Consider the following 27,576-nt stretch of genomic DNA (forward strand, 5'->3'; position numbering starts at 1 on the left):
TTCACGAAGAGCTATTTCCTCTATTCTGCTTCTGTCCTGCTGATCTCTTTTATTCGTGGTCTATTCCATATTCTTTATTGGTGTGAATCTTCATGAGTCTCAAATTCTCTCTCTTTTTATGACTTCCCTTGTGTCTTTGTTCTGACTCTTTCCGTCAGGTCTTAAGTACAGTTGTTGCATACATGCAATGCATTTGTCCTTTCTGCTTCCATTTTGCATGGCATCCAGGTGGTATATTCCTCTTTTCTCACCATGCTCCTTCTATAGGTTAATACCTTCATCCATCTGCATATGGATCCTTGTTCTTACCACTTGTTTCTAACCAATGGTTCTGTCTTTGGGCTTGTTTTCATTTAAGGTTGGTTTTTGTTCTTCAGACGATTCTGTTCGGTGGTACTATGCGATGTAGTGATAGTCTTGTCCTCAGGAATCTGTTATTGCCACCGGTGTCAGTTTTGGAGTTCCTTACTTCATTAGATGATTTTTTCCCACTCAGTGGTGATTTTCACTTCTTTTTAACACCTTGGGTGCTATGAGTTTTCCCCTCCTGTGCTGTGGACCAATACAAATGGGTGTGGTCATGACGAGCTCAGCTCGTCATGAGCACAGCTCAACCATGCCTCATGACGAGTTGAGCTCGTCATGAGCACGGAAGGGGTTAATGCAGTTGCATCAGTTCTTTGGCCACACTCCGGTTAGCATATCTTGCACAGGACTCTGCCCTTGCTCTTGCTTTTCCTTTCACTCAGGTCTTACATGTGATTGCCCTTCTCTTTCCTTCAAATTTGACCTGTTTTTGTGGAACCTCTGTTCCTCTAATGAATATATATATTGTTTTTTTATCACTTGCCTCTCCTTTCAATTGACTTTTTCATTGCTTCAAAATTTTGGACCTTATGCTTTATGCAGCTACTTTTAGTTTTTAACTTTTTCATTGGCTCCTACTTTACCTGACAACCTTCACAGTTCAGACAGTCTTGGTACTCAAATAGTTGGCCTTTACTCACCTTGGCCTATTTTAAACCCAGAGTGCCCTTGTAATCTTTATTGAATATTGACTATTCTTTGAATTGATTATGTTTTGATTTGCTTGTTGACCCACAAAAACTAGTGGATACAAGAAATCCAGTTCATTAGTTGAATAGCAACGTAGGACAGAGTCCCGTCCTATGTTTGGAATAAATGGTCATAGAGGCATTAGTCAATTTCAATTCTTGTAATCTTTATAGCAGAGATCCGTTTCCTGTTGCTTTTTTGCAGGAAGTTGCTCTCTTACTACCCTTTTTCAGGTTTCCAATCTGCTAGCATAATTTCTTTATGCTTCACTGTTTTTTTCTTTTGTTGAGAGGTCTGATTCCCCCCCACCCTCTCTCTCTCTCTCTCTCTCTCTCTCTCTCTCTCTCTCTCTCTCTCTCTCTCTCTCTCTATATCTATTTCCCTCTATTTCTAAGTACTATCTTGCTGATTGCTCAGCCCCAAACTAAATATGTTCATGAACGTCAGCATGGTGCTGCTTTCATTCGTTCATCAATATATTATTATATATCAATATTTTATCTGTGGAAGCACATAATCTTTATATATATATGTGTGTGTGTGTTGGTGTATATCTATATATCTAAGTATGTATTGGTATGGCAATGCTCTATGGACATGTATATGTCTTAGAAATAGGTGTATATGTATATATCTCAATGTTATATATCTATATTTCTTTTAGTAACACAGACTCCGTGCCATCTTTTTGCGATAGTTATGTATGCATTGCTTTTCTTCTTCACCTCTCTGTGGACTCTCCCTGTTGAGTGTTTCCAGCAGTGTCCCCCAGTTCTCCCAGGACTAACGTTATTAAATTCAAGACTTGGTTTTGTTTTGTCCTTGTGGCTATCTAGAGAAAGCATGACTAATGCTTCCTCTATTGTACATGTGTTTGAGATTTCTTCTAAGCGTTTTCACCCCGGATAGTCTCAATTGCTGATGGTATGTAGAGCTTTGCACTGTAACGGGTCCAGTGGACCTGAATTTCTAGGCTTCACCTTGGGTCTGTGTAATATGTCAGATCATTTTGATTAGTGTCTTTCCACATGTTTTTTCATTGCCATGGATTTTGCTTACTCATGCCTCCCTCTCTTTTTTTGTTATTATCTGTGGTTTTTCCACGTTTCTTATGGTGAGGTGTATTTTCATTCTCACCTGATTTTCTCATTCAGCTGGTCTTTTCTGTCTGCCATTAGACCAGATGGTTCTATGTAAGGATTTTTTGGTAGGGTCAGTTCGCAGACCTAACTCCAGGGATGGTGTTGCTTTGGTATCTAATTCTAACATAAGGAATTTGTGTCTAGATGTCTCTGTCAGATAGACAAGTTACTTATCTTCGGTAACGCCTTATCTGGTAAAGACATAATCTAGCCGCAGATTCCTTACTAACCCACCCATCCTCCCTGTTCTGTGAACTGTTTTCTTCTTACCTGCATGATCCTTTTCTTGAAATTAATATTTAGTACGTAACCACTTGTAGTGGTTAATTCAAAGAAGTATCTAGCTTTTTAGCATACTGTTTCCTCAGCCAGTTTCTACGTGGCTCCGGGTTTTGGCAAGAAAACTAGTCACAGAAGAAACTGACGTCAGCGCTTCCTGCAAGGGCTTATATGAACTCCTTTGACAACAGATTCAGTGGACGAAATCGCTACGAAGTCGCGCGAGTCCTACTGTAACCTTTCCTGGGCTCGCGGGGCTAGCAGAGAAGGGCAACAAGCGTGTTTTTGTTATAACGGGTTTTAATGACCTGAGTAAGTGATCTGAACAAGTCTTTCTCAGTACGGGGGTTCTCCGGGGAGATCGGCTTCGGGACCTTCTTCGTCGACGGTGTTCTAAATACTGAGTCCTCCGATAGCCGGTCTGGCTCCGTCGGGTTGTGTTGTCGTCGGGGTCCGCCTTGCCACCACCTCGTCCCCAGGACCGGAGGGAAAACAAAACAAAAGGCACTCGTGAGAGGGTTGCCCTACTCGGACAGCGGTCTTCAGGAAAGGGAGTGAGGAAGCAAACCCACACGTGCTCCTGCCCTCCTATACCAGTGAAGGGGTCGTGAGGGGGGGGTGTGCTCGGGATAGGGATAACGTGGAACTAGGGTTTCCGCTAAGGTACTACTGGACCGCCCTTTCGTCCCACCCAGCCCCTGAGACGATTACGCACCTGTGCAAGCCACGCACCTCCCCCGGGTGAGTGGCTGGGCGGCTCGTGGAACCGTTGGCCTCCAGGCGTATCCTCTGCAGTCGGGGCTCCTCGTCCTCCACGGTATGACTCCTCCGTCTTGCTCTTCTCACTCCTTCGCGGCTCCTTCTCCTCCTCTCCACTCCAGGTGTACAAGCCCACCTCGTCGTCCCGGACTTCCGCTTTTGTCGGCGTTCCGTCACTCCGTAGCTCCTCCCTCTCATCCTCTCCTTGGCAGTTAAAGGGCCAGGCTCTGTCTTTCACATAGGTCGCTGCCATCTCGTCTCCTGACCCTCGATAGTCCGTCTGCTGAGGGACATAAGAGGGATTAATGGTAGTACTCGGCGTAGTCTTTGGTATGTGTACAGGATCAGATCCCTTAACGGGGAGCCCGGTCGGGGACACCCCATTACACCTACTTACCAACGCAATGAGGTCCTGCCGGAAAAAAATTATGGATCTAGTCTGGCACCTGGGGAGAATTTTAAATTAAGGAATCTGCGACTAGACTATATCTCTACCAGATACAGTGTTACCATAGGTAAGCAACTTGTCTGACTTTGCAAACAACATAGTCATCTTACATTTTTAAACTAGTCATCCAGACTATCCCAATATCCAGTTTAAGTATTCCAGAACATGTGTCCCCACAAGCACTAATGGCCCTACTTCACCTCTCATCCATATTGATTGACTCAAAAGGCACTCTATATAGATACTGTCATGTATGCTCCGCAGGATCCAGTTGTTGCTTATAGGAGTCCACCTCCTGATGTCACCAACACCCCGAAGTGGAAATACAGGGTGTTCGATTCATCAAGCGAGGGAAAGGAAAGGGAAGGGGACAGCAGGGAAAAGGACCTGAAACAACACAAGTACAAAGTTATAAGCAAAGCAGGAAATACATGGCTACTCTCAAGTGATCTCACTAAAGTCAGCAATACCTGTTGAGGGTTATTTAAACATCGTAAAGTACTAGAGTATCCTACACCATCCTTCTCCCTTGACAAATCTGCAATTATATAAAAAGGCACATGTAATCTCCAAGACAACCTTTCTGTGAATTCTATCACACATAACCAGTCTGCCACATTTTCACATACCATAATTAATAGAATAACGTTCATGTAAGACATCTGTGACCACCATTCCAAATAAAGGAACCTCCCTTTATAATATGATATGAGTCCTTAAATAGAATAGAGTTCCAACTACAGAAAGTGCGAACAAGAGCTTTGAAAATGTAAAAAGCAAAACTAAGGAGGCTTAAAACATCCACTCTTGTTATAAATCCAAATAGCCAGATCCAGGCAAAACACAACAGCTTGTGGTTACCCTCGCCACAACTCTCAGTATAATAACTTGAGAAAATGAAAGGCCAGGTAATTATTCCTTGCTGAGAACAATCCAGTAGTGCTTAGTATGTTAGTAAATATGGTAGCACGTGGTTAACCCTCACCACAGCGCTCCGCTTCTCAATGTTTCAAAAGGCATCCAACTTAGTAGATACGGTAACGCGGGGTTGGAAAGACACCACTGCGCTCTGCAATTTACTTCAACGGGAAGTACGAAAATGAGAATACGGTAACGCGCGGTTGGAACTCACCACAGCGCTCAGCTTCTCAATGCCACTTGATAATGAACACCCACGCCGAATAAACGGTAACGTGTGGTAGGGAAGACACCACCACGCTCCGCTATCCTCACTCCAAGAAAGGGTGGGGGAAAACACAGTTCATATTACAGTAGCGTGTGACTTGAATACTCACTGCACTCCGCACAAAAGCCTGAACTCCGCGGACTCCATGCCTCATGAATAGGGACTTCCTGCAGCTCTCCAGCCAAGAAGTCAGAACACTCAGAACCAGCACGGTAAGGAACAAGGAACGCTGACTGCACGCATCAGCAACACGAAAACAGGATCGAAATTACGCGCATCAGTTTCAGCGCGACTTCCCCCTAAGTACCTCCTCTTGCAAGGCATCATGGGATGTGTAGTTTAATGGTCTAGGCAGGAGCAGATCGAACCAAATCCTGACAGATACCCAAGAGACCCAGCTATTATACCCAGTGTGAGTTTTTCCCCTGCTCCAATTTATGTGTTACAACCACTCCTAGCGCATTCTATTTTTAACATTGTATGTGCTACGGAGATGGAGGTTGAAGGTACTGTTCCCCTGCATAATTCCATTCAGAAGGAAGGTATCTCACTGATTTCTTGGAAATTGGCTGGTATTTAATCAAAGCTAATTGGGCAAGAATTGCTTTCTGTTGTTGGGAATTTTGATGGTTGTTTGTTTCAGGAGACTTGAGCTTTGGATAAACTTCTTATTGGTGGGTTCATCTCTTACAGTCTAAAGGATTTACCACCAAGGAACACGCGGCAGGTGGTGGGAGGCTTATTGATATTGGTTAAGACTGACTATGTATGTACCCATGAATTGTTGAATATTGACTCCCCTGATTTAATGAGGGTACTGTTTAAATTTCAAAGAGGAATTAATTTGGTGATATTGAATGTTTATGCCCTGGCTATGCCCACTAGCAGTGAATCACCGATTATATCCTTACTGGAGAACTTGATCACTCACTATCAGCAGAAGGCAAAAGTAATCATAGCTGGTGATTTTAACTCCTCATTTGAACCTTCACAACGTGTTAGTATGATAACAGAGATGGATGATGAGCAATGGGGTATCCCTAGCCTTGATGTAAAGGTGCACCACTACTTCTCTAATGTAGCCTGACAAATTGTATATGTGGTGGTAAGGCAGAGCTTGAGAGCATGCAATGGGAAAACTAGATCTGACCCAAGGAGAGCAGCCACATTTATGGAGAGTATATCCAGTGGCATTGATTACCTCCTCCTGAAGACTAGTCTTTGGTTGCACCTTCATGATATGGTGGTTCAGACACACATGGACAGTGACCACAAACCCAAGATTGTTACACTAATTGGGGATGACCTCAGGAGATTGTCCTCCACTAGTTATACTTCAGTCTCCAAACTACTGGCCAATAACAACAGAACAATCTCCTGCCCTAAGATTATGGCTAATGAGAATGTCCACATTGAGATATACCAGTGGTTCATATAGTTTGTTATCTTACTATGAGAATTCCCCAGAGGAGTCTATACCCATTTTAGATATCCATGGTTCCTTTTTTATGAATTGCAGAGTATTTTCTACATAGAGACTTGTGAGTTATTATCTCCTACTAGGGGATCCAAAATGGTACTTGCCTGAATGGTAATTGGCAAACAAATGCTAAAAAGCGCTATTAGGGGCTGCAATCAATCTGAGATTTTCATAGCACACCAGAAATACAAGTCTACTATCTGGTGGGCTGTCCTTAAGGCGTTCACAGGCTGGTGCCTACGAAATAGGTACCGCAATGGAAACATCAAAATCAGTACCTGCATGGTATGGACTGCTGCAGTCCATGCCATGCAGGTACTGGGGTGCATGCACACAGTGGTGCACATGTTGCACCCTCCTGTGTGCATCCACATGGTGGGAGGCACAAGAGGGCCCCATTTGTTTCCTCACCACCATTCTTTCAATAGGAGTCATACCGCCATGAAAAGTGTGGCAATGAGGAAACTCTTAATTTGCTTGGCGTGGTGGTAGCGGCCTAGCCGAGCACATTGCGGCATCAGAACCAGTGTGCACCAGCCAGGAAATGGTGGTTCCCTGACTTTTCCAGCAGATGCTGTGGTCCAAAGGCAGCTCGACTGCCCTAGTCATAATAGGAAGGCCTGGAGACCAGCCATCGTGAGCCTGGTAGTCCCTGGACCGCCAGACTCCTAATAAGCCCAAAGCATGTCCTATGGCCATACCTAAAACTGAATCTGTCTTCCAAATGTATATCCCCTTCGTATGGTGATTTGCAAGGCGGCCCCTATGTAAAACCCTTCCTATTGCATTTGTCAGAGGGTTCACAATGTAGAGCTTCCACCTTTGGTGTTTAGCAAGAAGGTCACAATGTAAAACCCTTCCTATTGTCTTTATCAGACAGTTATCGATCTAAAAGTTTATTGTATTTTGTTTAGAAAGTATTTCAATGTAAAACTCCATACTATCATTTTTAATAGCAAATAAATAACGTGAAATCCTTTTCTGTTTTATTGGTCATGGAGTACACTATGTTAAGCACCCTCTTACTGTATTTGGCCTGGTGTCTGCATTAGCAATGCCCCTATCATTTATGAAAAATCGAACTACTTGTTAGGTGGAATTATACAAGTATCAACATGTTGGCTGAGCCACACCCCTCTCTTAATATTGCTTCATACAACTCTTTTTTATGGTGATCATATAAGCCTTGGCAGATAGCTAGGCAGTATAGCCAGGACTACAAAACAATAAAAAAATTAAAAACAGGGTTTGTCAGAGGGGGTAACCAAAATATTTTACTATAATAGTAAAGTCTTGGGATCAATGTTAGAAAATACTACAGATTTTAACACATTCCACCCATAAACATCTCTTGGCTTTAAAATATGCTTTTAATAATACATGATTTAGGTCTACTAGTTTTGTCATTAGTTTGCATATTAAAGAGATCAAACCTATGACATTTGATTCCAAACAACCAACCAGACCTACATCCTTGATCATTGGCTTGCCAACATAACCATATCAGGCCAAGCGTATTGCATGTAATCTGCACAATACAAATTCTCCTTTTTTTAGCAGAACCCAACTTCTGCTCAAATAAAGCCAGTAGGAAAGAGGATCAATATGTGGCCAAAGTCAAAGCTTCTATGAGAGTTTTGCTTTTGAAAGGACTTTTTATGTTGGCCATAAAGATTTTGGTGACAGCTTTGCTGTCAAGACAGTACTAAAAAAGTATATCAAGGTATTCGTGAGTTACGTTTAAATCATTCTTTCCAATTGTGGAATCTATGCTGCAAATGTAAGATCAACAAACTTATATAACTATCTAGCCAACTCCCCTCAGGATTACATGTGAAATATTCCACAATTGAATAAAAGTAGCTGTTGATACTATCATCGTCAGAAAACATTTTCTCAAATCGAAGCAGAACATTTTCTCTTCATACATTGAAAATCTTTCTAAATCTAAAAGGAAATGCAATGTCTTGGAGGGAGCTTGGTGGCTCGCTTATTGCAAGAAACATCAAGAGGTATGAATAGCTCTTAACTATAACTCTTAGCACTGAAAAACGATTAAAAAATAAATTGAACAAGCACAGTTTTCCTGGTATACTAGTGTAATTATCTCTTCTCCAAAACGTAATGTTTGAATCTTACAAATTGTGGACACATTCGCTCATCCACGATGCTATAAATACCTCCACTGCTTCACCAGAGTTGCTCGTATCTCTAGCCCCTTTTTTCAAATTAAAATCAAGCTTTCCTATGCGTCCTTTGGTCTTCTTGAATCAATTGTCTCAGCAAACCAAAGTGCAGATTGAACCATCTCTGACCAACTTATAGAACATACTTCATCCTTGTTCATCAGATTCACTCTTTAACCATAATGGTAACAACATTCTGAGCTCTGACTGTTAATTGTGCTTCTCTGCATTATCCTTCTTATTTCTTTTTTACATCTGTAATCCTATTTGTAACTAAACTCTGTGAGGTGGTCATCTCTTCAGTTGACAATACTAAAGTCCCAGATGCCTGTAAACAAGCAAGAATAATTCAGCTTCTAAAGAATCCCCAGTTGACTCTCTGATGTTTGGCAATTATTGGCCCACCTTTCTCCTCCATTATTCAGCAAAGTAGCAGAGCAGGAAGTAAAGTAGGTAACTATTGAGCTATATCAAAGAAACCTCTGTCTTAGAAGAAGCTGAAGCAGGGTTACGTCACTCTCATGGTTCTAAAGTGTTGAAAGTGATACTGAATGAAATAAGAAATACCTTAGACCATTGAGGCTTGATTGTCCTTATCCAATTGAATCTTTCTTTGGCCTTTGATATTGTGCCTCAAACATTCCTGATGTCAAAGTTGCAGGGGCCACGCTCCGAGATTTGCTTTTTTTGATTCTCACAAATAGGTCATCATTAGTTTGTCTGGGCCCATATAATTCAGCTCCCAAAAAATATCTTGTGATGTGCCAAAGCAATCTTCACTTAGGCCTACTCTCTTCAATCTCTATTTTGCCCTTTTAGCTAGACGTACTAGACACCATGGCTTCTCCTTATGCACTATGCCAATGATACACAGTTTATCATATGGCTGGGTGGGTGCCAGAAGACCTCCAAAATGAATTTTAGGGGTGGCCTTTCTGATTCAGCCCTTTAAATTAACAAAAAAGCCATGAAATAAATTCTGATAACACTGAGGTGCTGAATGTAGGTGGGGTCAGTGCTCTACGGTCTTCTACCCGGTGGTCCTCTAGCCTAGGTGATTGCCTAACTTCGAAAATTTCTGTACGGAATCTGAGATTTGTGTTCGACCAAAATCTCACTATGGAACTACAAATTTCCAAAGTTAAATATGCCTAATTTCTTCTACCATCTCAAAGTGCTGCTTTGATTCAGACAGTTTTCACTTTTCCCACTGTCATCTTTCAGCTTTATTGGGACAACGCTTCAAAAACAACTCAAAACCTGTATAATGGTTCCCTTTCCATGCATACCAGGCAGGCTCCACACGCTTGTTCATGCACCAGTGAAGAACATGTTTAGCTCTGACTGCCCTTTCAAAAGTCAGGATAGTTCTTCAGGCTGACAATTTTTGTGTCCAGCTTCTGATTTCGGACAAGGTTTAGAGTGACTTCTGTTACTGTGTTAGAGACCTGCAAACTCCTATCTTTAGACATGCTACACTGTAAAGGGTATGCACAGCAGGTCCATGAATTGCAAATGTGTGAAAGGGGATGTAATTAAAGGATGCTCGTGCACTTGGACAACCCATGGAGTCAGATGCCCCCACTCTACTGAGCATGAAAAGCATGCTTTCCAGTGACTTCAGTACAGGCCACAGACATAAAAACACTTGAAGTGAAGTGTAAGGTGTTGCTATAATTCCTTCTTAAAACCTTTATCATTTCCCTTCTAATTGTCACTCTGAATGGCGTTCATTAAATCAGTCACTTTATTATGATGTTCGCTTTACAACTCTATCCTTTACTGAAGCAAATGGGTAGCAATACTTCTCTGTAAGCTACACGCGACTCCAAGAGCATTGTTTGGATAACCAAACAGAGGAGTAACATCAAAGCTTCTTTTGAAAATTTCTCATATAGATCCAGCCACAGCCACTGCAGGTAAGAGCAGTGGGGCTGGCTGGAGGGGGATTTCGAGAGACGACTGCAAGGGAAAATGAAATAAATAACTAATTTTCCCTTGTGGTCATCTCTCGAGATTTTTTTCCTTGGTCACACTACAGTTAATAGTAAACAAATGTTTGTTTACTATTAACTGTAGTGTGACCAAGGACATTTTTTGGGTTGTTTTTTTCACTAAAGATGTTTTTATAACTGTGACTAATTGTTTTTAAATGATGCATATTATGATTCAAGTACTGCACTGATATTTTAACAAGACCTTTTATAAATAATTGAAATTTTAAGCTCATGTGTGATAAAGTGCCCCTGTTGAATAATTGTTACAAAGAGTTTTGTAAATTTGATCACCTGCGCAAAGACTTTCTTCACACTGAAGAGTAGGTCGCTATACAGTTTAGCGACTTGCCAGGGTATTTCCATCCTCGACAAAAACGTTGGAAAAGGAAATTTGTTGTTTTAATTTAGCAAAAGTACTTTATACATTGGTTCTAAGTTGATTTTAGTGACTTTCTGTGGTTCATCCGGAGAAGAATTATTGCTGTTGCTTGAGAAGGGCTCACCCCCCCCTCAACCAACAACCTAGTTTCTCACATGACAGCACCCCCTTGGTAGAGTTTTGTTGAAAATGTTGCTTAATAACTGTTTCAGTGTTGTTAGCTAAAAGCAGATGTCATAGAAGAAAATAATCCAATTTCCACTGAAATCTTTAGGATGGTGTGGCTTTGCCCCCATTTAAATTTTGTTCCAACCTCGGACTGAGTGGCACAACTCTAACTAAGCTCTGTTTAAAACTCAGACAACCCTACCAAGGATGGTGGTGAGAAGTGACTCTTCCACTAAGGTGGAGGAGCGACGCCCCACTTCTTCACAGCAGTGAAGTAAAGTAAACATGAAATGATAATAACTCATGTTAATATCATTTTATGTTTTCCTCTGCTGCAGCCTTGCATTGGGGGGGCTGCTCTAGCAACAGAGGAGCAGGGGAGAAGAGGTTTGCCCACTTCTAAGTGCACATGACTGTTTGGCTGGCCTTCTTTGGCAGGCCAAACATTCATTTGCACTTCGAATCTTCTTCAAGTAGGCTGCATTAGAACCTGCGTGGCGAACATGCCCAGGCCCTCATTCCATGGCTGAGTGCCAATCCACAGCGTTCAGACCAACTACAACACTGCTGCGTTGTGATTGGATATTATGAGCTTCGGGTGCTTCCTGCTGCGGGATTGGAGTCAGGAAGAAGAGGACGGAGGAGAGGTGGCGGCCAGCTGGCCCTCACAGGTAAGTGTTTTTTAACCAGTCCGGTAGCAGCCACTTCTGATGGTGGTGGGCTAGAAGCAGCCTTGGCATGAGGTTAAGAGCTGTCATAAATTAGGTGACTCTTCTGGTTAGTAAATTACTGTGGCTTCAGGCACCAATCACATCTATATTTCCTTATTCAAAATATTATCAACTTAACTATGTAGCATAGTTGTTCAGTTTGGCCAAGAGATTATGATAGCCAGGTCTAGATTTAGTTAGAACGGTTCTAAATTCTGATAGTCAATTAGACTTGAGTGATGCAACACATTATTGTATCTTTATGTGTGGTCATACCTTAAGTGGGGAGCCTGGAGATGCTCTACCTTGATTGTTAATATTTCTTCCATGAAAAATAAATCTGTAGATCCAACAACACAACAATTTAATGCAACAATATTTTGTTGTATAAGTTTAACGTTTGAAATCTTTATTTCGACCAATAAGATCATAAAAGATATACAGACATCCAAAATCGTATGAAATTTACACAATCCAATAAAACAATGATTATAAAACTTGATCTATAGGATGTAAGTCAGATTATTCTCAATGATGCATAAATCTAGTTGACGAGCTAAAGTTTGTTAAAAGAATTAAAAGTCCAGGTCCGCCTTCAAAAAGCGTGAACGTGCGTGCCACATTGCCATTAGATACTTTGCCACGGCAAACACTATCGGGGGGGACAGATCACTCTTTAGGATTCTGTACGCAGGAAGAAAGTGTCTGAAGTCCATATTTTTGAGGAGGGGGATGAGCCAGTATTTTCTCATTTTTCGGTAGGGTTTGCAGAAAAATACCACGTGTGAGTCATTTTCTTGGAAATGCGCGCATGCCGGGCAGCACTCAGTAGTCGGGGGCGAAGACCAGGAACTGGTGAATGACCTTAGAGGTAGTGTACCATACCGCCACTGCAGAAATAGCTTCCTAGTTAACATAGGAGTCATACCATCCAAAACACATTCCAGGGAATAAAAGTCTTTGCTTTGAATAAATAGGTTTGTTAAAGAACCCACCCGCATGTCATCCAAGGCAACAGTAAGCTTTAGTTCGTAATAAGCTTTTGACAGTACTTTACGTGTGATCCTGATGCTTGCATTTGCCGGGTCAGTCCAGAGTTCTGATAGACCTAGGGTCTCAAGTGACCTTTTTATGTAGCTTAACCATGGGATATGGGCGACATTTGGTGCATTTAAAAACTCCTGGAGCTCAGTCCTGTAGTTAATGAGTTCTTTACTGCTCCACAGTCGTCGCCAAAAAGTTAATGGCTTGAGTCCCAATTCCTCTGCGATTGGCCTGATACCCAAGTCCAGTCTCAGAGGGAATATCGGCGTGCTTGAGGGGAGAGCTACCAACTGCCTAATGAATTTGTTTTCCGTAAGCGTCAGCTTTTCGGCAGAAGTGTGACCCCACAATTCGCCCCCGTATGTAACTGCCCCCCCGGCCTGTGATTTGTAGATTTGGATGACAGGACCGAGTGGACGGTATGTAGAGTTCTTCACCATCCTTGAAATACCACCCACTAACTGCACCAGTTTCATGTTGACTTTGGTCTAATGTGTTACCCTGGTCATTTTCTCATTTAGGGTTACCCCTAGGTATTCAAACGTGGAGACCCACTCTAATCGGACAGAACCAAGCAGGGGATTAGGGCGTGTAGAGGGAGTGGGGTTTAGGATCATATATTTTGTTTTAGAGGCGTTGATCTCAAGTCCCCTCTCCGTGCAAAATTCCAAAAACCCATCCAGTACCCTTTTGATTCCCATAGGGGATTTCGACAGCAGCAGGGTGTCGTCCGCAAACATAATAGCGGGCACCCTGCTGCCATCCATTTTGGGGGCGTCAATGTCACCGATCCTGGTCAGGTGGGCGATTACCCCATTCACAAAGAGGCAGAACAGGGTCGGTGCAAGCACACAGCCCTGTCTCACCCCTCTGTCAACGGGTAATCTATCCGTAAGGTCCCCATTCCTGCCACACCTGACACGTGCAAAGTTGTTCTGATGTAATTTCATCAGGATATATAGAATATCTACCGGGACACCTATATCTGCCAGCACACTCCATAATTTTGATCTTGGCACCAAATCGAAGACGACTCGCAAGTCCACGAACACAGTGTACAAGCTGCCCCCCTCGATTAGTACGGTCCTCCAGTAGATGAGGAATATCTAGTCAGTTGTAGATACCCCCCTTCCAAAACCCGCCTGATATGGGCTCAGAGTAACATTATCCTCAAGCCAATTCTGAAGCTGATCTAATATAAGCCTCCCAAAAAGCTTCTGAGACACGTCTATAAGGCTGATGGTCCTGCAATTGGCTGGCAGCAAAGGCGAACCCTTCTTGAATATAGGAACAACCTCTGCGCCCAGCCAAGTACAAGGCACATCCATGCACTTCAAAACAGCATTGAACATTACCAATAGGTAGGGGGCCCATATATCAGGCTCCTGTTTAAACAAATTGCCTGGAAGACCATCCAACCCCGGCGCTTTGCCCAATGACAGGCCCGCAATCGCAACTCTGACCTCCTTTTCTGTAAAGAGGTCCCCCTCTGCATGGTTAGCAACGATTGGGGATAAATAACGTTTGGCCCCATTTCCCTCTGTGTAGAGGGACTGAAAGTGTTCTTGCCATACGCTTGGTGCGATATTAGGTTCTATTGCTAGTGCTAGGTCCTCAAACCCCGTGTTTACAAGTCGCCAGAACTTGCGGGAGTCCCTAACGGCTAAAGAGCTAGAAAGTTCCTCCCATTTATCCTGATCCCATTCCATCTCAGCATTGTTGACCAGTTTCTTGTATTCCCGTCTTTTGACCTGTATCTCCAGTCTGCTTTTACCCTCCTTAATAGAAGACAGGAGATCCCCCTTTGCCTTGCGATATGCGGCATTGTACCATGTGGAACGGTGGGAACCATTACTATGAGCCTTGGAGAAGGGATCTGTCGCCAAGGTCCTAACGAGTTCCTCATGTGCCAACCACAATAATTTATGGTTTTCCCGTGAGCTGGGTTCCACATTAGGGGACCAACTTTTTCTAATATTGAAATGAGTCTCGTATAAAGGCTGAGTCATTTTTCTCTGCTACTAACCAATTTTTCCCACCTTACTCTCTTTCTATTGTTTTCAAGGAGAAGGCCTGAATTTGCCACCACCGTAGCATGGTCCCTACCCTCCTTGCCAGGGACAGCGTAATCCAATTCTAGGGCGTTGTGGTCACTATCTACTCTATATAACATCTTAAAATCAATAATATGCGACCACGAGGACAGTTGGACTAGGGCATAGTCTATTCTTGACTCCCTGCCCACTCTATTGAAAGTATATTTGCTGGGATTATCAGATTTGGTGCGCCCATTACGCGCCCTGAGTCCATGTTTAAGGGTCAGGGCGGTAATCTGTAAAGCAAGTGGGGTCCATGCTCTAGGGGAGGAGCTACCGTTGGGTGAACTAGCCATCTAGCATCCTCCTCTAGGGAGGACCCATCCAGGAGGCCTCCAAGAGGCTCGAAGTGTGAATTCAGATCCCCGCCCACCACAAATGGGATCCCCGTGGGGAATTCGTTAAGGAAAGCTGGCAATTCCTCAATAGTAGGCGATTCTCGTGATATGTTTACTGGTCTAGAGTATACGTTTATCAAGGCAAGTCTGTGGGAGTTTGTCCATTCAAGCAGCACAACTAGTATGTCCTCTGAAGCCAGGGGGAGTCGTGTAGCCTGGCATCCCAGATGGTTTGCCACCCATACTGCGAGGCCTCCAGATGGACGTCCCCTGCCCACCCATTTCGCAGGAATGGAAAATGTCGCAAAACCATGGGGAGAGTGCTCATCCCTTGCCCAGGTTTCTTGACAAAGGCATATGTCTTTAGAGTCAATAAAAGAAATCCAATCCTGTTGGTCCAGCTTATTTCCCAGGCCTGCCACATTCCATGATATTATTTTCAAGGATGGTGGCCTTGGGTTTAAGGGTGGAGTGAAAGAGGGAGCGTTATCTTTTGAGTTACCCAGGGGCGTTGTTGTTATAGCCAAAACTCCTAGTGCTTCTCCTGGCTCCCTGCTGCTGCTGGGCGGCTCAGCAATGGTTTTGTTGGCCTCCCTACTGTGCCACGGTTCATCCGACTGCCCTGTCTCTATTAATGAATCGCTTATGGATCTAGGGGGTGTGGCAGTTACCACCACACCCTCTCTCTGGCAATGGTAATACTCCTTGCCATTACGCCTGAACTGTCAATCCACCATTTCTAGTTCGCTGTACCTATTGAATGTGGGAAAGTATATAGGCTGATGGGCTCTGGGACGATAGTCTCCTCTATTTCTTCCCCCCCAAACGCCTCCCCTCCCGTGATAAATTTCCCAACCCTCCTCCTCAGAGTTTGTTGTGAAATTCGCTTGGTGTTGGCTTCTGGGGTAGTTAAAATTTCCTCTCCCAATAAGATCCCACCCACCCCCCTCTCTGGGAAGCTACCCCATCTCTCCACATCCCTTTCGCAGTTCGACCGGGGGTAAAAGAAGGAAAGGGGTAGGGACTTGATGTTGCTCCCTTGGTCATCGGGGAACCATCCACAGATGTAGGAGACGGTCCTGTGATCTCGGAAGTTGATCAGGACACAATCTCCATAAATGTTTTTTTTTTAACTTCCTACCCATGGAACCCTTCTTACCATAAGAACTTCACTGGTTATACCTTGCGGGAGAGGTCTGTACAGGTGGTTTTCAGCTCAGGAACCCCTGCTAGAATTACTGTGTAAGGACTCGCCTCCGGAGGCAAGTTCACTGCTCTGAACTTCTTAGGATTCCAGATGCCTCAAATGTTGGTACTGTTAATTTCTGAGGCTCGTTGAAAACATGGATATTGTCCTTGGTCTGCTTGTGCTTAGTTTGGGAGGAGGGTTGTGGTACTTGTTGGGTTGTGGGTTGATTTGAATTGGCTACCTTGGCCTTAGATTGCTTGATCGTGCTTTGGGAGGGGGTTGATTTAGCCTTTAGGACCACAGGTACTATGCTATTATCCATTTTGGTGGTAGCTGAGACATCCCTCTTATTCTTTATCTCTGCACCCCCTCTGCTGCCCCTACTGTCTGCTTTTAAGCTATCAGCTAGCTGCACCGTCGATTTCTCTATGGACACTAGCCTGGCATCCATCTTAATTAACTGTGCTTCTAAAGGGCTTAGTAGGGACCTTAGAAGAGCGCCTATGTCCGCAAGTGTAATATCCTCACTAGAGGTATCAAAGGGGTTCATGTTGTTGTGTTCTGTTGTCTCTACAAGCGTTATCTCGGATGATGTAACCTCAATTGTGTCAGTGGGCCTGTTCTTTGTAAAGGTTAGGCCAGGTCTATTAACCTCAGGGGTAGGGTTAAGCTTGGGAATTTGTGCCTTCCTTTTCCCTTTGTTTTGAACTTCTCTTTTCCTTTTGGGAATAGCTCCTTCCCTTGCCCCCTGCAGTTGATTATTGACTATGGCTTTGTCGGTATTGACATCGGGAGCGAGGGCTGCGGTAAAGAGTGGGATAGGGTGGGGTTGGATCGGTGGCAGATAATACATGCTCAAGTCGACATATTCCCTAAGGTCCTTTGCACTGCTATATGAGGTTGAATTTAATGTATGTGGGTTCACGGGGGAATCACCAACACCAGATGTCTCATTGTTGGGCTCAATGTTCTCAATGTTCGGAGTATGCTCAGCTCTGTTGTCAGGGGACTTGGCCTGTGCCAAGGGGCCAATGGAGGATCTCCTCGCCCAGTCTAATTCTGGTGAAATGCGCCTCTCTAAGACCGTAATTTCATCGATCAGTTGTGACCCAGCTTTAGCAAAGTAATTTTCCAACGTACCTTTGGCAGCTACTGCTGCTGCCAAGGTGCTTTTGCTCCTTGTTTCCCTCGTGGTCATCTTCACACATTAAATTAGTTCCAATCTTTGCAAGTCAAGTCAAGGGGGATGGCCTCAAACGGCCCGCCCTTTGCCCGGGCTTAGCCCGCGCACGTCCCGCGTTCGCGGTAAAGGGCGTGGTTAAATGAGTGTAGCAGGGGGCGGGAAGAGACACCAGGTGCGCTGCGTTGGTGATGCGCGGTGATCCCTGGGTCTCGCAGTCCAGGCCCCTGTCAGCATGGGCGATGAATCCGAGGGTTGGCTGTTAGTCCCAAAGTGCAGAGTCCGTGCTTCACACGAGTTGCTCCCAACAAACGGCTGCGAGCGGCTCCCACAAAGCGGGGGCCACGAGCCGTAAATAGACAGAAGCAGGGGGCGGGAAGAGACACCAGGTGCGCTGCGTTGGTGATGCGCGGTGATCCCTGGGTCTCGCAGTCCCGGCCCCTGTCAGCATGCGGCAATGAATCTGAGGGTTGGCTGTTAGTCCCAAAGTGCAGAGTCCGTGCTTCACGTGAGTTGCTCCCAACAAACGGCTGCGAGCCGCACGGTCCGGTAGCAGCCACTTCTGATGGTGGTGGGCTAGAAGCAGCCTTGGCATGAGGTTAAGAGCTGTCATAAATCAGGTGACTCTTCTGGTTAGTAAATTACTGTGGCTTCAGGCACCAATCGCATCTATATTTCCTTATTCAAATATTATCAACTTAACTATGTAGCATAGTTGTTCAGTTTGGCCAAGAGATTATGATAGCCAGGTCTAGATTTAGTTAGAACGGTTCTAAATTCTGATAGTCAATTAGACTTGAGTGATGCAACACATTATTGTCTCTTTATGTGTGGTCATACCTTAAGTGGGGAGCCTGGAGATGCTCTACCTTGATTGTTAATATTTCTTCCATGAAAACTAAATCTGTAGATCCAGTAAGCAGATTCGTTTCCATCAATTATGTGCAATTTTTGATTCTTTACAACAACACAACAATTTAATGCAACAATATTTTGTTATATAAGTGTACTACGTTATGTTATATTCTCACACTAGGAAATGAGATGTTAGTAGAAATAAATGCTTTTAATTTAGAAGTGGGTGGAATATCCAAATTGGGCAGTAGTCCAATGAAGTTGGCTATGATGTCTTTTTCATCTGGGAATGTGATGGAATTAGTGTTTCCAATTTCTCTGTGTCTTTAGGCAATGGCAAATATTGTTTGTAAGTACACAACTACCAACCTTTGATTTTCATTTGCTTTTTAGTGGGCACATTGAGATATTTATTTGAAAAGAGATCAGAGATGCAGTGTCATGACCTGTCAAAGCAAAAGCGTTCTATGGTAGTGCATCCACATGTTCACACCCCGACAGGTAATTGAGAACAGTTTGGGTATTCTAAGTATTGTTTTTCTTGACTAAATGAAAATGCTTACATATAAATTGTTGTCAAGGACATACCACCGAATAAGTTCTGATTGTTTCAAAGGATCCTTTAGAAAAGGACTTTACACTGGGCATTTATAAAGGTTTTTCTAACATATATGCTTTGTTAAATGGCTCTTCAATGCCTCACTTCATTAGTCAATCACTGCTTTTTCAACTAAAGCAGATAACCCTTAAACAAATATCTATTATGGAATAAATTAGCTCATCCAAATGCTGTATAGAGGATTGCATTGTCCAAGTTCCAGTTCAATTCTCATTATTTGGCACACAGGTAGCCATAAAAGATACATAAATTAAACATACATAAAATACAATACAATCTAATGAATCAATCAGCGTTAAAATTCAGCGAAATGCCTTCAAGAACACGGCTGCCCGTAATGAACGGTACATTTCGGACTGAGAACTAAACGCTCCCCAATGACGAATACCTTTCCTCTGGGACTGTATCTTTTCAGACTCAGTGGGCCCCTTCCCTGTGTTAAAAATAGTTATAGCCCCAACCCTCCATAGATTTCCTGCATTTCACTGCAGCTTTCAAAAAGGAACAGACACCTCAATTGACATCATAACTGTTTAAAAATTGAAGATAGATCAGAGCCTCTCTACATTTCCTGAGTCTCAAGGATTTTAAAATTGGCTTAATAAATATTTGTAACTAACATTTGCAATGCAATAGGTCTCGCATTTAAGAGACTTTGAACTATTGGCATTGTAAATGATAATGCGTTTTATTTATGTGTTACTAGCTAAAATTCTCACAAATGCGAGACCTATTGCATTGCAAAAGTGTTCTGCGCCGTGCAATAATTTCTTTTTGAAACACGTTAAAAAAGAGTGTGTCCTGCCTGCAACAGCGGGAAGGACAAAGCTATTTGAGAAAATAGTGCTTGGAGGCTGCAATTAAAGCCTACAGAGTAACAATGCACTTAACAGGGGGTGTCGCCATGGGAGTTTGCAAAATGAGATAAGGTGGTACTAAGGAGGGACTACTAAGCCTATTGACCAATGAACAGCCACAGTTTACAGTGGAGAATGACACAAGCCAATGAAAAATATGGGCGGAGAGTGAGCGGAACTTCAAGTCCCTACCTGAATACAGCATTCCTCGCAGAGCAGGGCATGCGCTGCCCAGGCTCGATCGAAAATGGATTTGTAAAATTTGCAAAAAAACATAAAACGAATCAGGGTCTGCTGCGACAGGCCATCACAGGGACAAGCTGAATCAGACATCCACCAAAGTTTTACCACCTTTGAAAATCTCATTAAGTGCCACACAGTCCCTGCTCCAAAATGAAAAAGTAGGGATCTCTCCCAATATGAAAATGCAGTATTTATATATCAAACTGGCTCCACAGGTACAGAAAATACAATATAATCTTTGACTGAATTTTTAACAGATTCAGACTTTAGTCTTTGCAAATGACAACATTCTGAGAAGTGAAGCGTCACCAGTGATTTATCTGATTTATTTTTAAGTGCAAGGAGCATCAAAGTGGCCCGGTAGATGCAATGCTAAACCATTTTTGGACATAAGCTAATCAGGGAATTCAGTAGCCTTTATCCAATTTGAGGCAGTCTGCAAAGAGGTCTCTATTTACACTTGCCTCGCTGTTAGTCTAAATGATGACCCGGAGTTAAAGAGGGGCCAGATTCACCTTTTTCAATATATACTGTTGGTTAAGATAGGAATGGATAGTCCAATGAGAGCTGGCTGGTGGCAGATGCATAAGACACCTGTGAATGTGATTTTCCACTAACTAAGGAGACTCAGCATAACAGAATCCCCAGACCCCAATGCCATAAAAGGCTGCTGAAATGCTCTGAGCATTATAAATATTTAGAAAGGGAGAAACAGTCCCCCCACCACCTGCAGCATGTGGCATGTTGAGTGTCCTGCTTACCTACATAACGTCAGTCGAGAACAGCGGCTCAGTGGGTGACAGAAGCCTGCATTGTGAAAACCAATCCCTAGAAAATTTAAATCACTCAGAGTGCCAAGTGAATGCCCCTTTACCCTTAATTTTGACATGTTCTCCTTACCCGGCACACATGGCATGATGTGCGACTTTCCAAAATTGGTTATCAAGTCCAGTTCACCCATAAAAGTACATAAAGTATTCCACCATTGTACGCAGTGCCCCTGGGGTCCGTGCCATGAGCATTGCATCATCTATGTGAAGCAGCGTTGGCACAGGAACTCCAGATACCATTGGGATGTCACTAGTTGTAATCGGTAGGGTAGAGCAGAAGTTGCTAATATGGTTAATAAAGATAAGTGAAGCCAGGATACAGCCTTGCATTGCATTATCATGTCATCTCATTGATCAGCCCAAGTTCTAGCCTGAAACCTGCTTTGATAAGTGTTTTTCTAATTTGTTTAAGTGTTAGGGCAATTGAAACAACTATTAAGCAACACTTGTTCATATCAACAGACCTATGTCTCTTTACAAAAAAATAACACATAAGGAGACACCAGGACTTCTGGAATAACCTACCCAATGATGATATTGTGTAAATTATTCATCCAACTCTGAATTCAGGTGCATTCATGTTAGACCGTTATGAAACAACACAAGTGTGAATAGATCTTGACAGCTCTCAGATTAGTACTCCCACATAACCTTATCTGGGGTTTTCAGAATCATCATTATCTTGGTTTAAGAGTCCTTAATCTCAATTAAATTGCTAACATGATAATTCATCAGTTTGTCTGTTGATCACTGGAAAGTAATCTCGCGCACTCATAATCACGGGGAGACCAGCATTACAAATTTTAGGAATATGTGCTCCCCCACTTTCTGAGCAAAATGCCGGGTCTTAACAGATTCACCACCTTTAAATATTCAAAGGGCAAGTAGATATCCTTACTTCATGCTTTTATATGTCTAAACATCTGGCGCTATCTCATTTGCACTCAAATCTGAAGCTTGGAATTAGATTGCACAAAATCAGCTCATTAAGATATCTTCCACTCATGTCCTCCCTGCCAATTTACTGAATCTTTGTCCTCTTTCAAAATGACTAAAGGTGGCTGTTAAGACAACATGCACAGCCAAATGGCCCTGTTCGACAGGGTGTACTGAGAACCAAAACCTTCCTGGGTAGTTTTGTTATATCAGACTTCATGCTTTGCGGAGGGGGCAAACATATTGAGCACGCCTAATGCCCACAAGTGGGGCCTGGGTGGGTTTCCCCCCCCAAGATAATAAACAAACATAATGAAAATGGAAAATGGCAAATTTTGCAACACCTTTATTATCAAGTATTGACTTACACTGTCTCCTTCCCCCGTCACTCCTCTCTTCTTCTGATTTCTCATATTTCTTTGCGATCCATTCCCTACTCTTTTCTGTACCCATAACACCTACATAACCTCCTCGCTAATCCCAACTTTTTTCTTCTCTCTCTGTTTATTATCACGAACGTCCACTTCCACTTCCCCATTTTTATTTTCCGGTTCCTCTTCTCTTTTTCCAACCTCATTTTCTTTGCTCTTCTCACTTTTCCTATCATTTGCTACCTTTTGTAATCATCTCACTATCTTCCCACAAAATAGAAAGTAAGCAAAATATTTGTTTAGAGATATTTTCTGCATATCCTGGGCCATAAATGCCAGTAATTAAAATTTGCTCTGATGAGACGTTAGATGGAGAAGATGTACAGAGTACAGACTAGCCTTGCGTAGTTTATACATTGTGCTGGACTATGCTTGGAGAAGATACCAGAGGTCCAAATAGCATGGCACTCGAATTGGCTTGTCCTCTCTACCTGCAGACAGAGCATTGGGTCATTTTTGCCTCAGTTATCACAGAAATAAAAAAGTGAGTTAGAAGTTCTAGCCATTGTCAAGTGTGTCATGAAAGTAGCACAAGACCTTCTAGTTAAAATGTACTTCTTTATAGGGCTAACACATATCTTATAGGGATGAGGGGGACTATGTTTATGTTTATGTTTATGTGGGTTTATATAGCGCCAAGTCACCGACAGGTCTCAGGGCGCTTTTGCCCGCAATGACATCACAGCTCGGGCAGCAACAGGAGGCGAGCTAGGTCTATACTGAGCTCAACGCTGTTCTAAATAGGGTTGTCTTTAGGGATTTCCTAAAGCGAAACAGGTTTCCTTCCTTTCGAAGAGCTTCCGGCAGCTCATTCCACATTTTGGGCAGTAGGACCGAAAAGGATCTCCCTCCTTTTGTTGCTAGCCTAGACCGAGGACATACAAGCAACTGAGCCTCGGAGGACCTTAGGCTTCTTTCGGGCCTGTATATGACTAGTCTTTCCTTGATATAGGAAGGGGCTTGCCCATAGATGGCCTTATACAATTAATGAATATCAATACCATGCATACGTGGTGCATACATGAAACATAAACAAAATTTCGTAAAAAATGCAAAGGAGAAAGAAATAATATACAGGTTGTGGTCTACATGCTAGATGTCAGAGATTAAAGAGGTCTGACAGTGAGAAATAATAGTGTTCAAATAGCACTCCTTCCTTGTCTCCTATGTACACAATACCATCTCTTTATTTCAATTCTCCTTTTTATCTCTGATACCATTCCCCATGTCATTCCATATCTCTCTCCTATTCACTGTTAAACCTAGAGACAAATAACAATAGACGTAGTGTCATTGAGACCGGCCCCTGAGTGAAGAAGAATGAACATGAAGACTATGTTCAGTATGCTAGTCAGGAGCTAGATGGAAACAGGCACCATGGATGGCCCTAAGACACCATGTAGCAATAGCAGTAAAATGTTATGGGTAAATCTAGAGACTACCTCTGATTGGTAAGAAAAGTATGGATATGAATACACTGAATAAGACCAGCAGTCCTCTTCTACTGCCATGCTTTTATGGGATGCAGTAAGATACTATAATCAGTTTAACCTAGATTTCCAAATGTTGTTGGGGTCAATATGTGGAGCTTGTGTTTTGTCCAAGGGAAAAGGGTAAAGTGAGTCTGTAAACTTAACATTCATTCTTGTGATTTGATAATTGGATTATGGATTTGGCTGTTTCATTACAGAAGGTCTATTGCGTTTGTGTAACAAAATACCTTTAAAACAAATCCCCAGCTGAATTGTGACTGAGTTAATCCTCCCTAAATTATTCTAAGAAGCTGAGGAGAACATGCAGTACATAGCCTATTTACAGTAAACAATGAATATGTTGGTATCTGAAAGTGAATTAATTTGTACAATGTTATTTTGCAACATTTCTTGAAATTTCACAAAGTTTATTCAAAACTATATGAAGTTTCGTGATCAAAATTCTAATGGTATGATATGATATAAATGTATATAGTGCAACCAATTGCCCAAGGGCGGCAAAGCACTGATTGCCAATCCCAAAAGTACACCGGCCCATTTCCAGATCAGAAGGGGCAAATAGTCGGTCACACAGAAAAGAGCCATGTTTTCACGATCTTCTTAAATGGAATATAAAGCTTTGTGCTGGTCAAATGAAAGGGGAGAGTATTTCAGAGCTTAGCCACAGCAAACAAAGATGTTTTGCCATGCCATCTTTTCATGCACACTCTGGGATTACCACTAGGTTGTGGCTTGCTGAACAAAGGAGTCTACTTGGTGAATACCACTGAAGCATGGATTTGATTCCTCCCACACTTGCACAATAACGTGCTTTGTGAACAATGCACCACTTCTATACAGGGAGTCAGTGAGGACCATGCACTCCTTTAGAGACTGCCATCTATGTGGAAATGCCAATTGTAAGCCTGTCTGTTGCATTTTGCACCACCTATAATTTAGCAAGAGTTGTCTTGTTGATGTCCCGATACAGTGTGTTGCAGTAATCAATCTTAGATGTGATTAATGCCAAGGTCACCTGTTTCCATGCATGGGAAGGTAAGAATGGAAAGATCCTACACAAGGTTCTAATAATCCAGAAACTGATAACACCGTATGATTGACCTACCAATCCAAGTAGAAGCCAGCATCTAAGATGACTCCTAAGTTTCAACTGAATTAGTAGGGGGGGGGGAGTGCTCCCAGACTGTCAACGTACAATTTCTCGTTCAATACCGGTGTGTGAGTCCCAAACATCAACACCTCAGTCTTCTCTCCATTCAACTTCAGACAACTCTTACTCATCCAAGCGGCAATCACCTTCATACAATTGTTGAAGTTGACAGCTGTAGCTTCCACATCTTTTGAGATGGATACAATGATCTGTGAGTAGTCAGCATATGACTCAACCTGTAGACCATCAGAATGGATCAGTCTAGTCAGCGGCATGATGTACAGGTTAAATAACACAATGCTCAGGAAGGATCCCTGCGGGACCACACAAGGCAAAGAAAAAGGCCATATTTGTCTTCACCTAAGATCACAAACTATGTCCTGTGTGATAGAAAGGACATGAGCAATTGCAAGGCCTTATCTCAGATACTGAAAGACTTCAGGCATTCAGTGGGAAGGTTGTGAGAAATGGTATCAAATGCCACGGACAAGACTAAAAGAATCATGATCGAGGCCTGCCCTTCATCTACTAGATGCCTGATGCTGTCTGTTGTGGATTTAAGGGCTGTTTCTGTACCATGTTAGGTTCGAACCTAGACTGCTAAGGATCCATAACCCCTTTTGCTTCACATAAGCCATCAGGTGATGGTTAAGATGATTCTCTATGATCTTGACTGGAGTGGGGAGCAATGAAATGGGGCGATGGTGCTTCAGGTCCTTTGGATCAAGACTGGGGGGCATATTATCAAGGGGGTTTATTTCCGCTTTTTGGCTTTAAAAACCAAGAAAGCGGAGATAAAATTATCTCCCTATTACCTAGCTGTTGCTAACACCAGTTAGCGACAGCTAGTAGGAGATAGCGACCATCTTGGGCCCCGCTTTGCATGTCAGTGATATTTATCACTAATGACATGCAAAGTGAGCGTGCCAAGATGTTAGCGACTGGAAACAGTCACTAACATCGCTATCTCCTATTACCAACTTTTGGAGCTATTTGCGCTAAGCGCAAATATCTCCAAAAGCTAACACCTGCCCCTGAGCAGTTCTTAGCCATTTTATCCAATGGTAGGTGGATAACATGGCTAAGAGCATTAGCTTGTTAATGCATGAATATCGCTGACTTTTCAGCGATATTCATGCATTTTGACTGATTTTTTTCGCTTAAGAGATAATCCTTGATAATAGCAAGGTTCATAAGCGATAAAAATCACCGCAGCTCGGCGATAAAAATATCGCCGCTAAACCAACATAGCGATAATTATCGCTAGTTGTTGGTAAAATGCCCCTGGGTTTCTTAAGAAGGAGTCTGACTGCAGCCTCTTTCCACAACCTTGGATATCATCTGAAGTTCATTACTCAATTCATGATGTCTGTTAAAGGATGGGCTATAGTGCTAGCAAACAGTTAGGAGATCCTTCAAGGGCATGGTTCTAGGGAGATCCTGATTTAAAGTTTAAAAGATAGGTCTCTGAACATAAGTTAAAGGAGGGAAAGGGACTAAGTATGGGCGGAAAATCCGTTCCGCTCGCGGATTTTGCGGATTTTCGGTAAATTCGCAATCCGCGAGATTCGCGAATTTCCCGCAAAATCCGCAAATCCGCGAGCAGCGGATTTTATGGCTTGCTCGCACTGTTCGCGGCTTCCCAGTTCAACTTCGCGCCCCGCGAATAAGCGCTAAATTGCAGAAATACGATCTTAGCAAAACTGAAACTACTTACCAGGTTCAAAAGTTCAAGCTCATCATTAGTAGCCATTTCCTGTAGTGCTTCCTGAGGGGCCCCTCCAGAGTTCAGTTGCCTACTTGCAACTATTATGTGACCCTGCTCTGACCCTCAGAATAGTTACACATATGCCACAAAGGTCCTGAATTACAGCTAAGGGAGACAAGCAGGAGCCAGGCTGGAAGTTCAAATCCAGTGACACATTAATCAGCCCCTAATTCATTATTGTCAGTTGGGGCAGGGCAGGTGTTGTAACTAATTTTGCAACAATGAAAGCACTTAGCAAGTGCAAAAGATCACTAATCAGGAAGCACTAAGGAAGCAGGTGCCAGCTAAAAAAATATTCTGTGACACATTAATCAGCCCCAAATTAATTCAGGTCACTTGAGGCAGGGAAGGTGTGCTTTGCTTTGCCACAATAATGTACACTGGACAACCAGAGGGTGCTGTGATGAAACAGAGGGTGGCATGGGTGAGCCAGAGGGTGGCATGTGGTGACAGAGGGTGGCAGTGATGAAGAAGAGTGTCCCAAACAGGCTGGACACGTAGAAACAACAAGTTCGCAAAACTTGCGACCCAACAGGTTTGCGAAATTGTACAAAAACCCTCGCAACCTGGGAGAAACCCGCGCGAACACAAAAAAAAAATCCGCAAATTCGCGAGAATTCGCGGATTTTGCGGATTGCAAGTTCGCAAATCCGCAAAATTCGCGAACGCGAGATTCGCAAAATTCGCCCATGCTTAAAAGGGACACATTTATAGGATGTCTCTGCTCAGCCTCTGCGGTAGCAGAACAGTTATCTAG

At 43.0% G+C, this 27,576-nt stretch overlaps 1 protein-coding gene across 3 annotated transcripts in view; it reads left to right on the plus strand.

The window, feature by feature from the left end:
• The window catches only part of LOC147685056 (GTPase IMAP family member 9-like), a 492,924-nt gene that overhangs the window by 363,017 nt on the left and 102,331 nt on the right, over window positions 1–27,576 (plus strand). For 2 of the 3 annotated variants that reach the window (XM_086940940.1, XM_086940941.1), the window contains exon 5: window positions 18,886–18,993. The exons of the other annotated variant lie outside the window; for it this stretch is intronic. In XM_086940940.1, the coding sequence (XP_086797066.1) occupies window positions 18,886–18,993 (108 nt within the window). The remainder of the gene's footprint in view (window positions 1–18,885; window positions 18,994–27,576) is intronic. 3 annotated transcript variants of the gene reach the window in all.

Source organism: Lissotriton vulgaris, chromosome 10 (assembly GCF_964263255.1).
Source record: "Lissotriton vulgaris chromosome 10, aLisVul1.2, whole genome shotgun sequence".
Classification (NCBI taxonomy): domain Eukaryota; kingdom Metazoa; phylum Chordata; class Amphibia; order Caudata; family Salamandridae; genus Lissotriton; species Lissotriton vulgaris.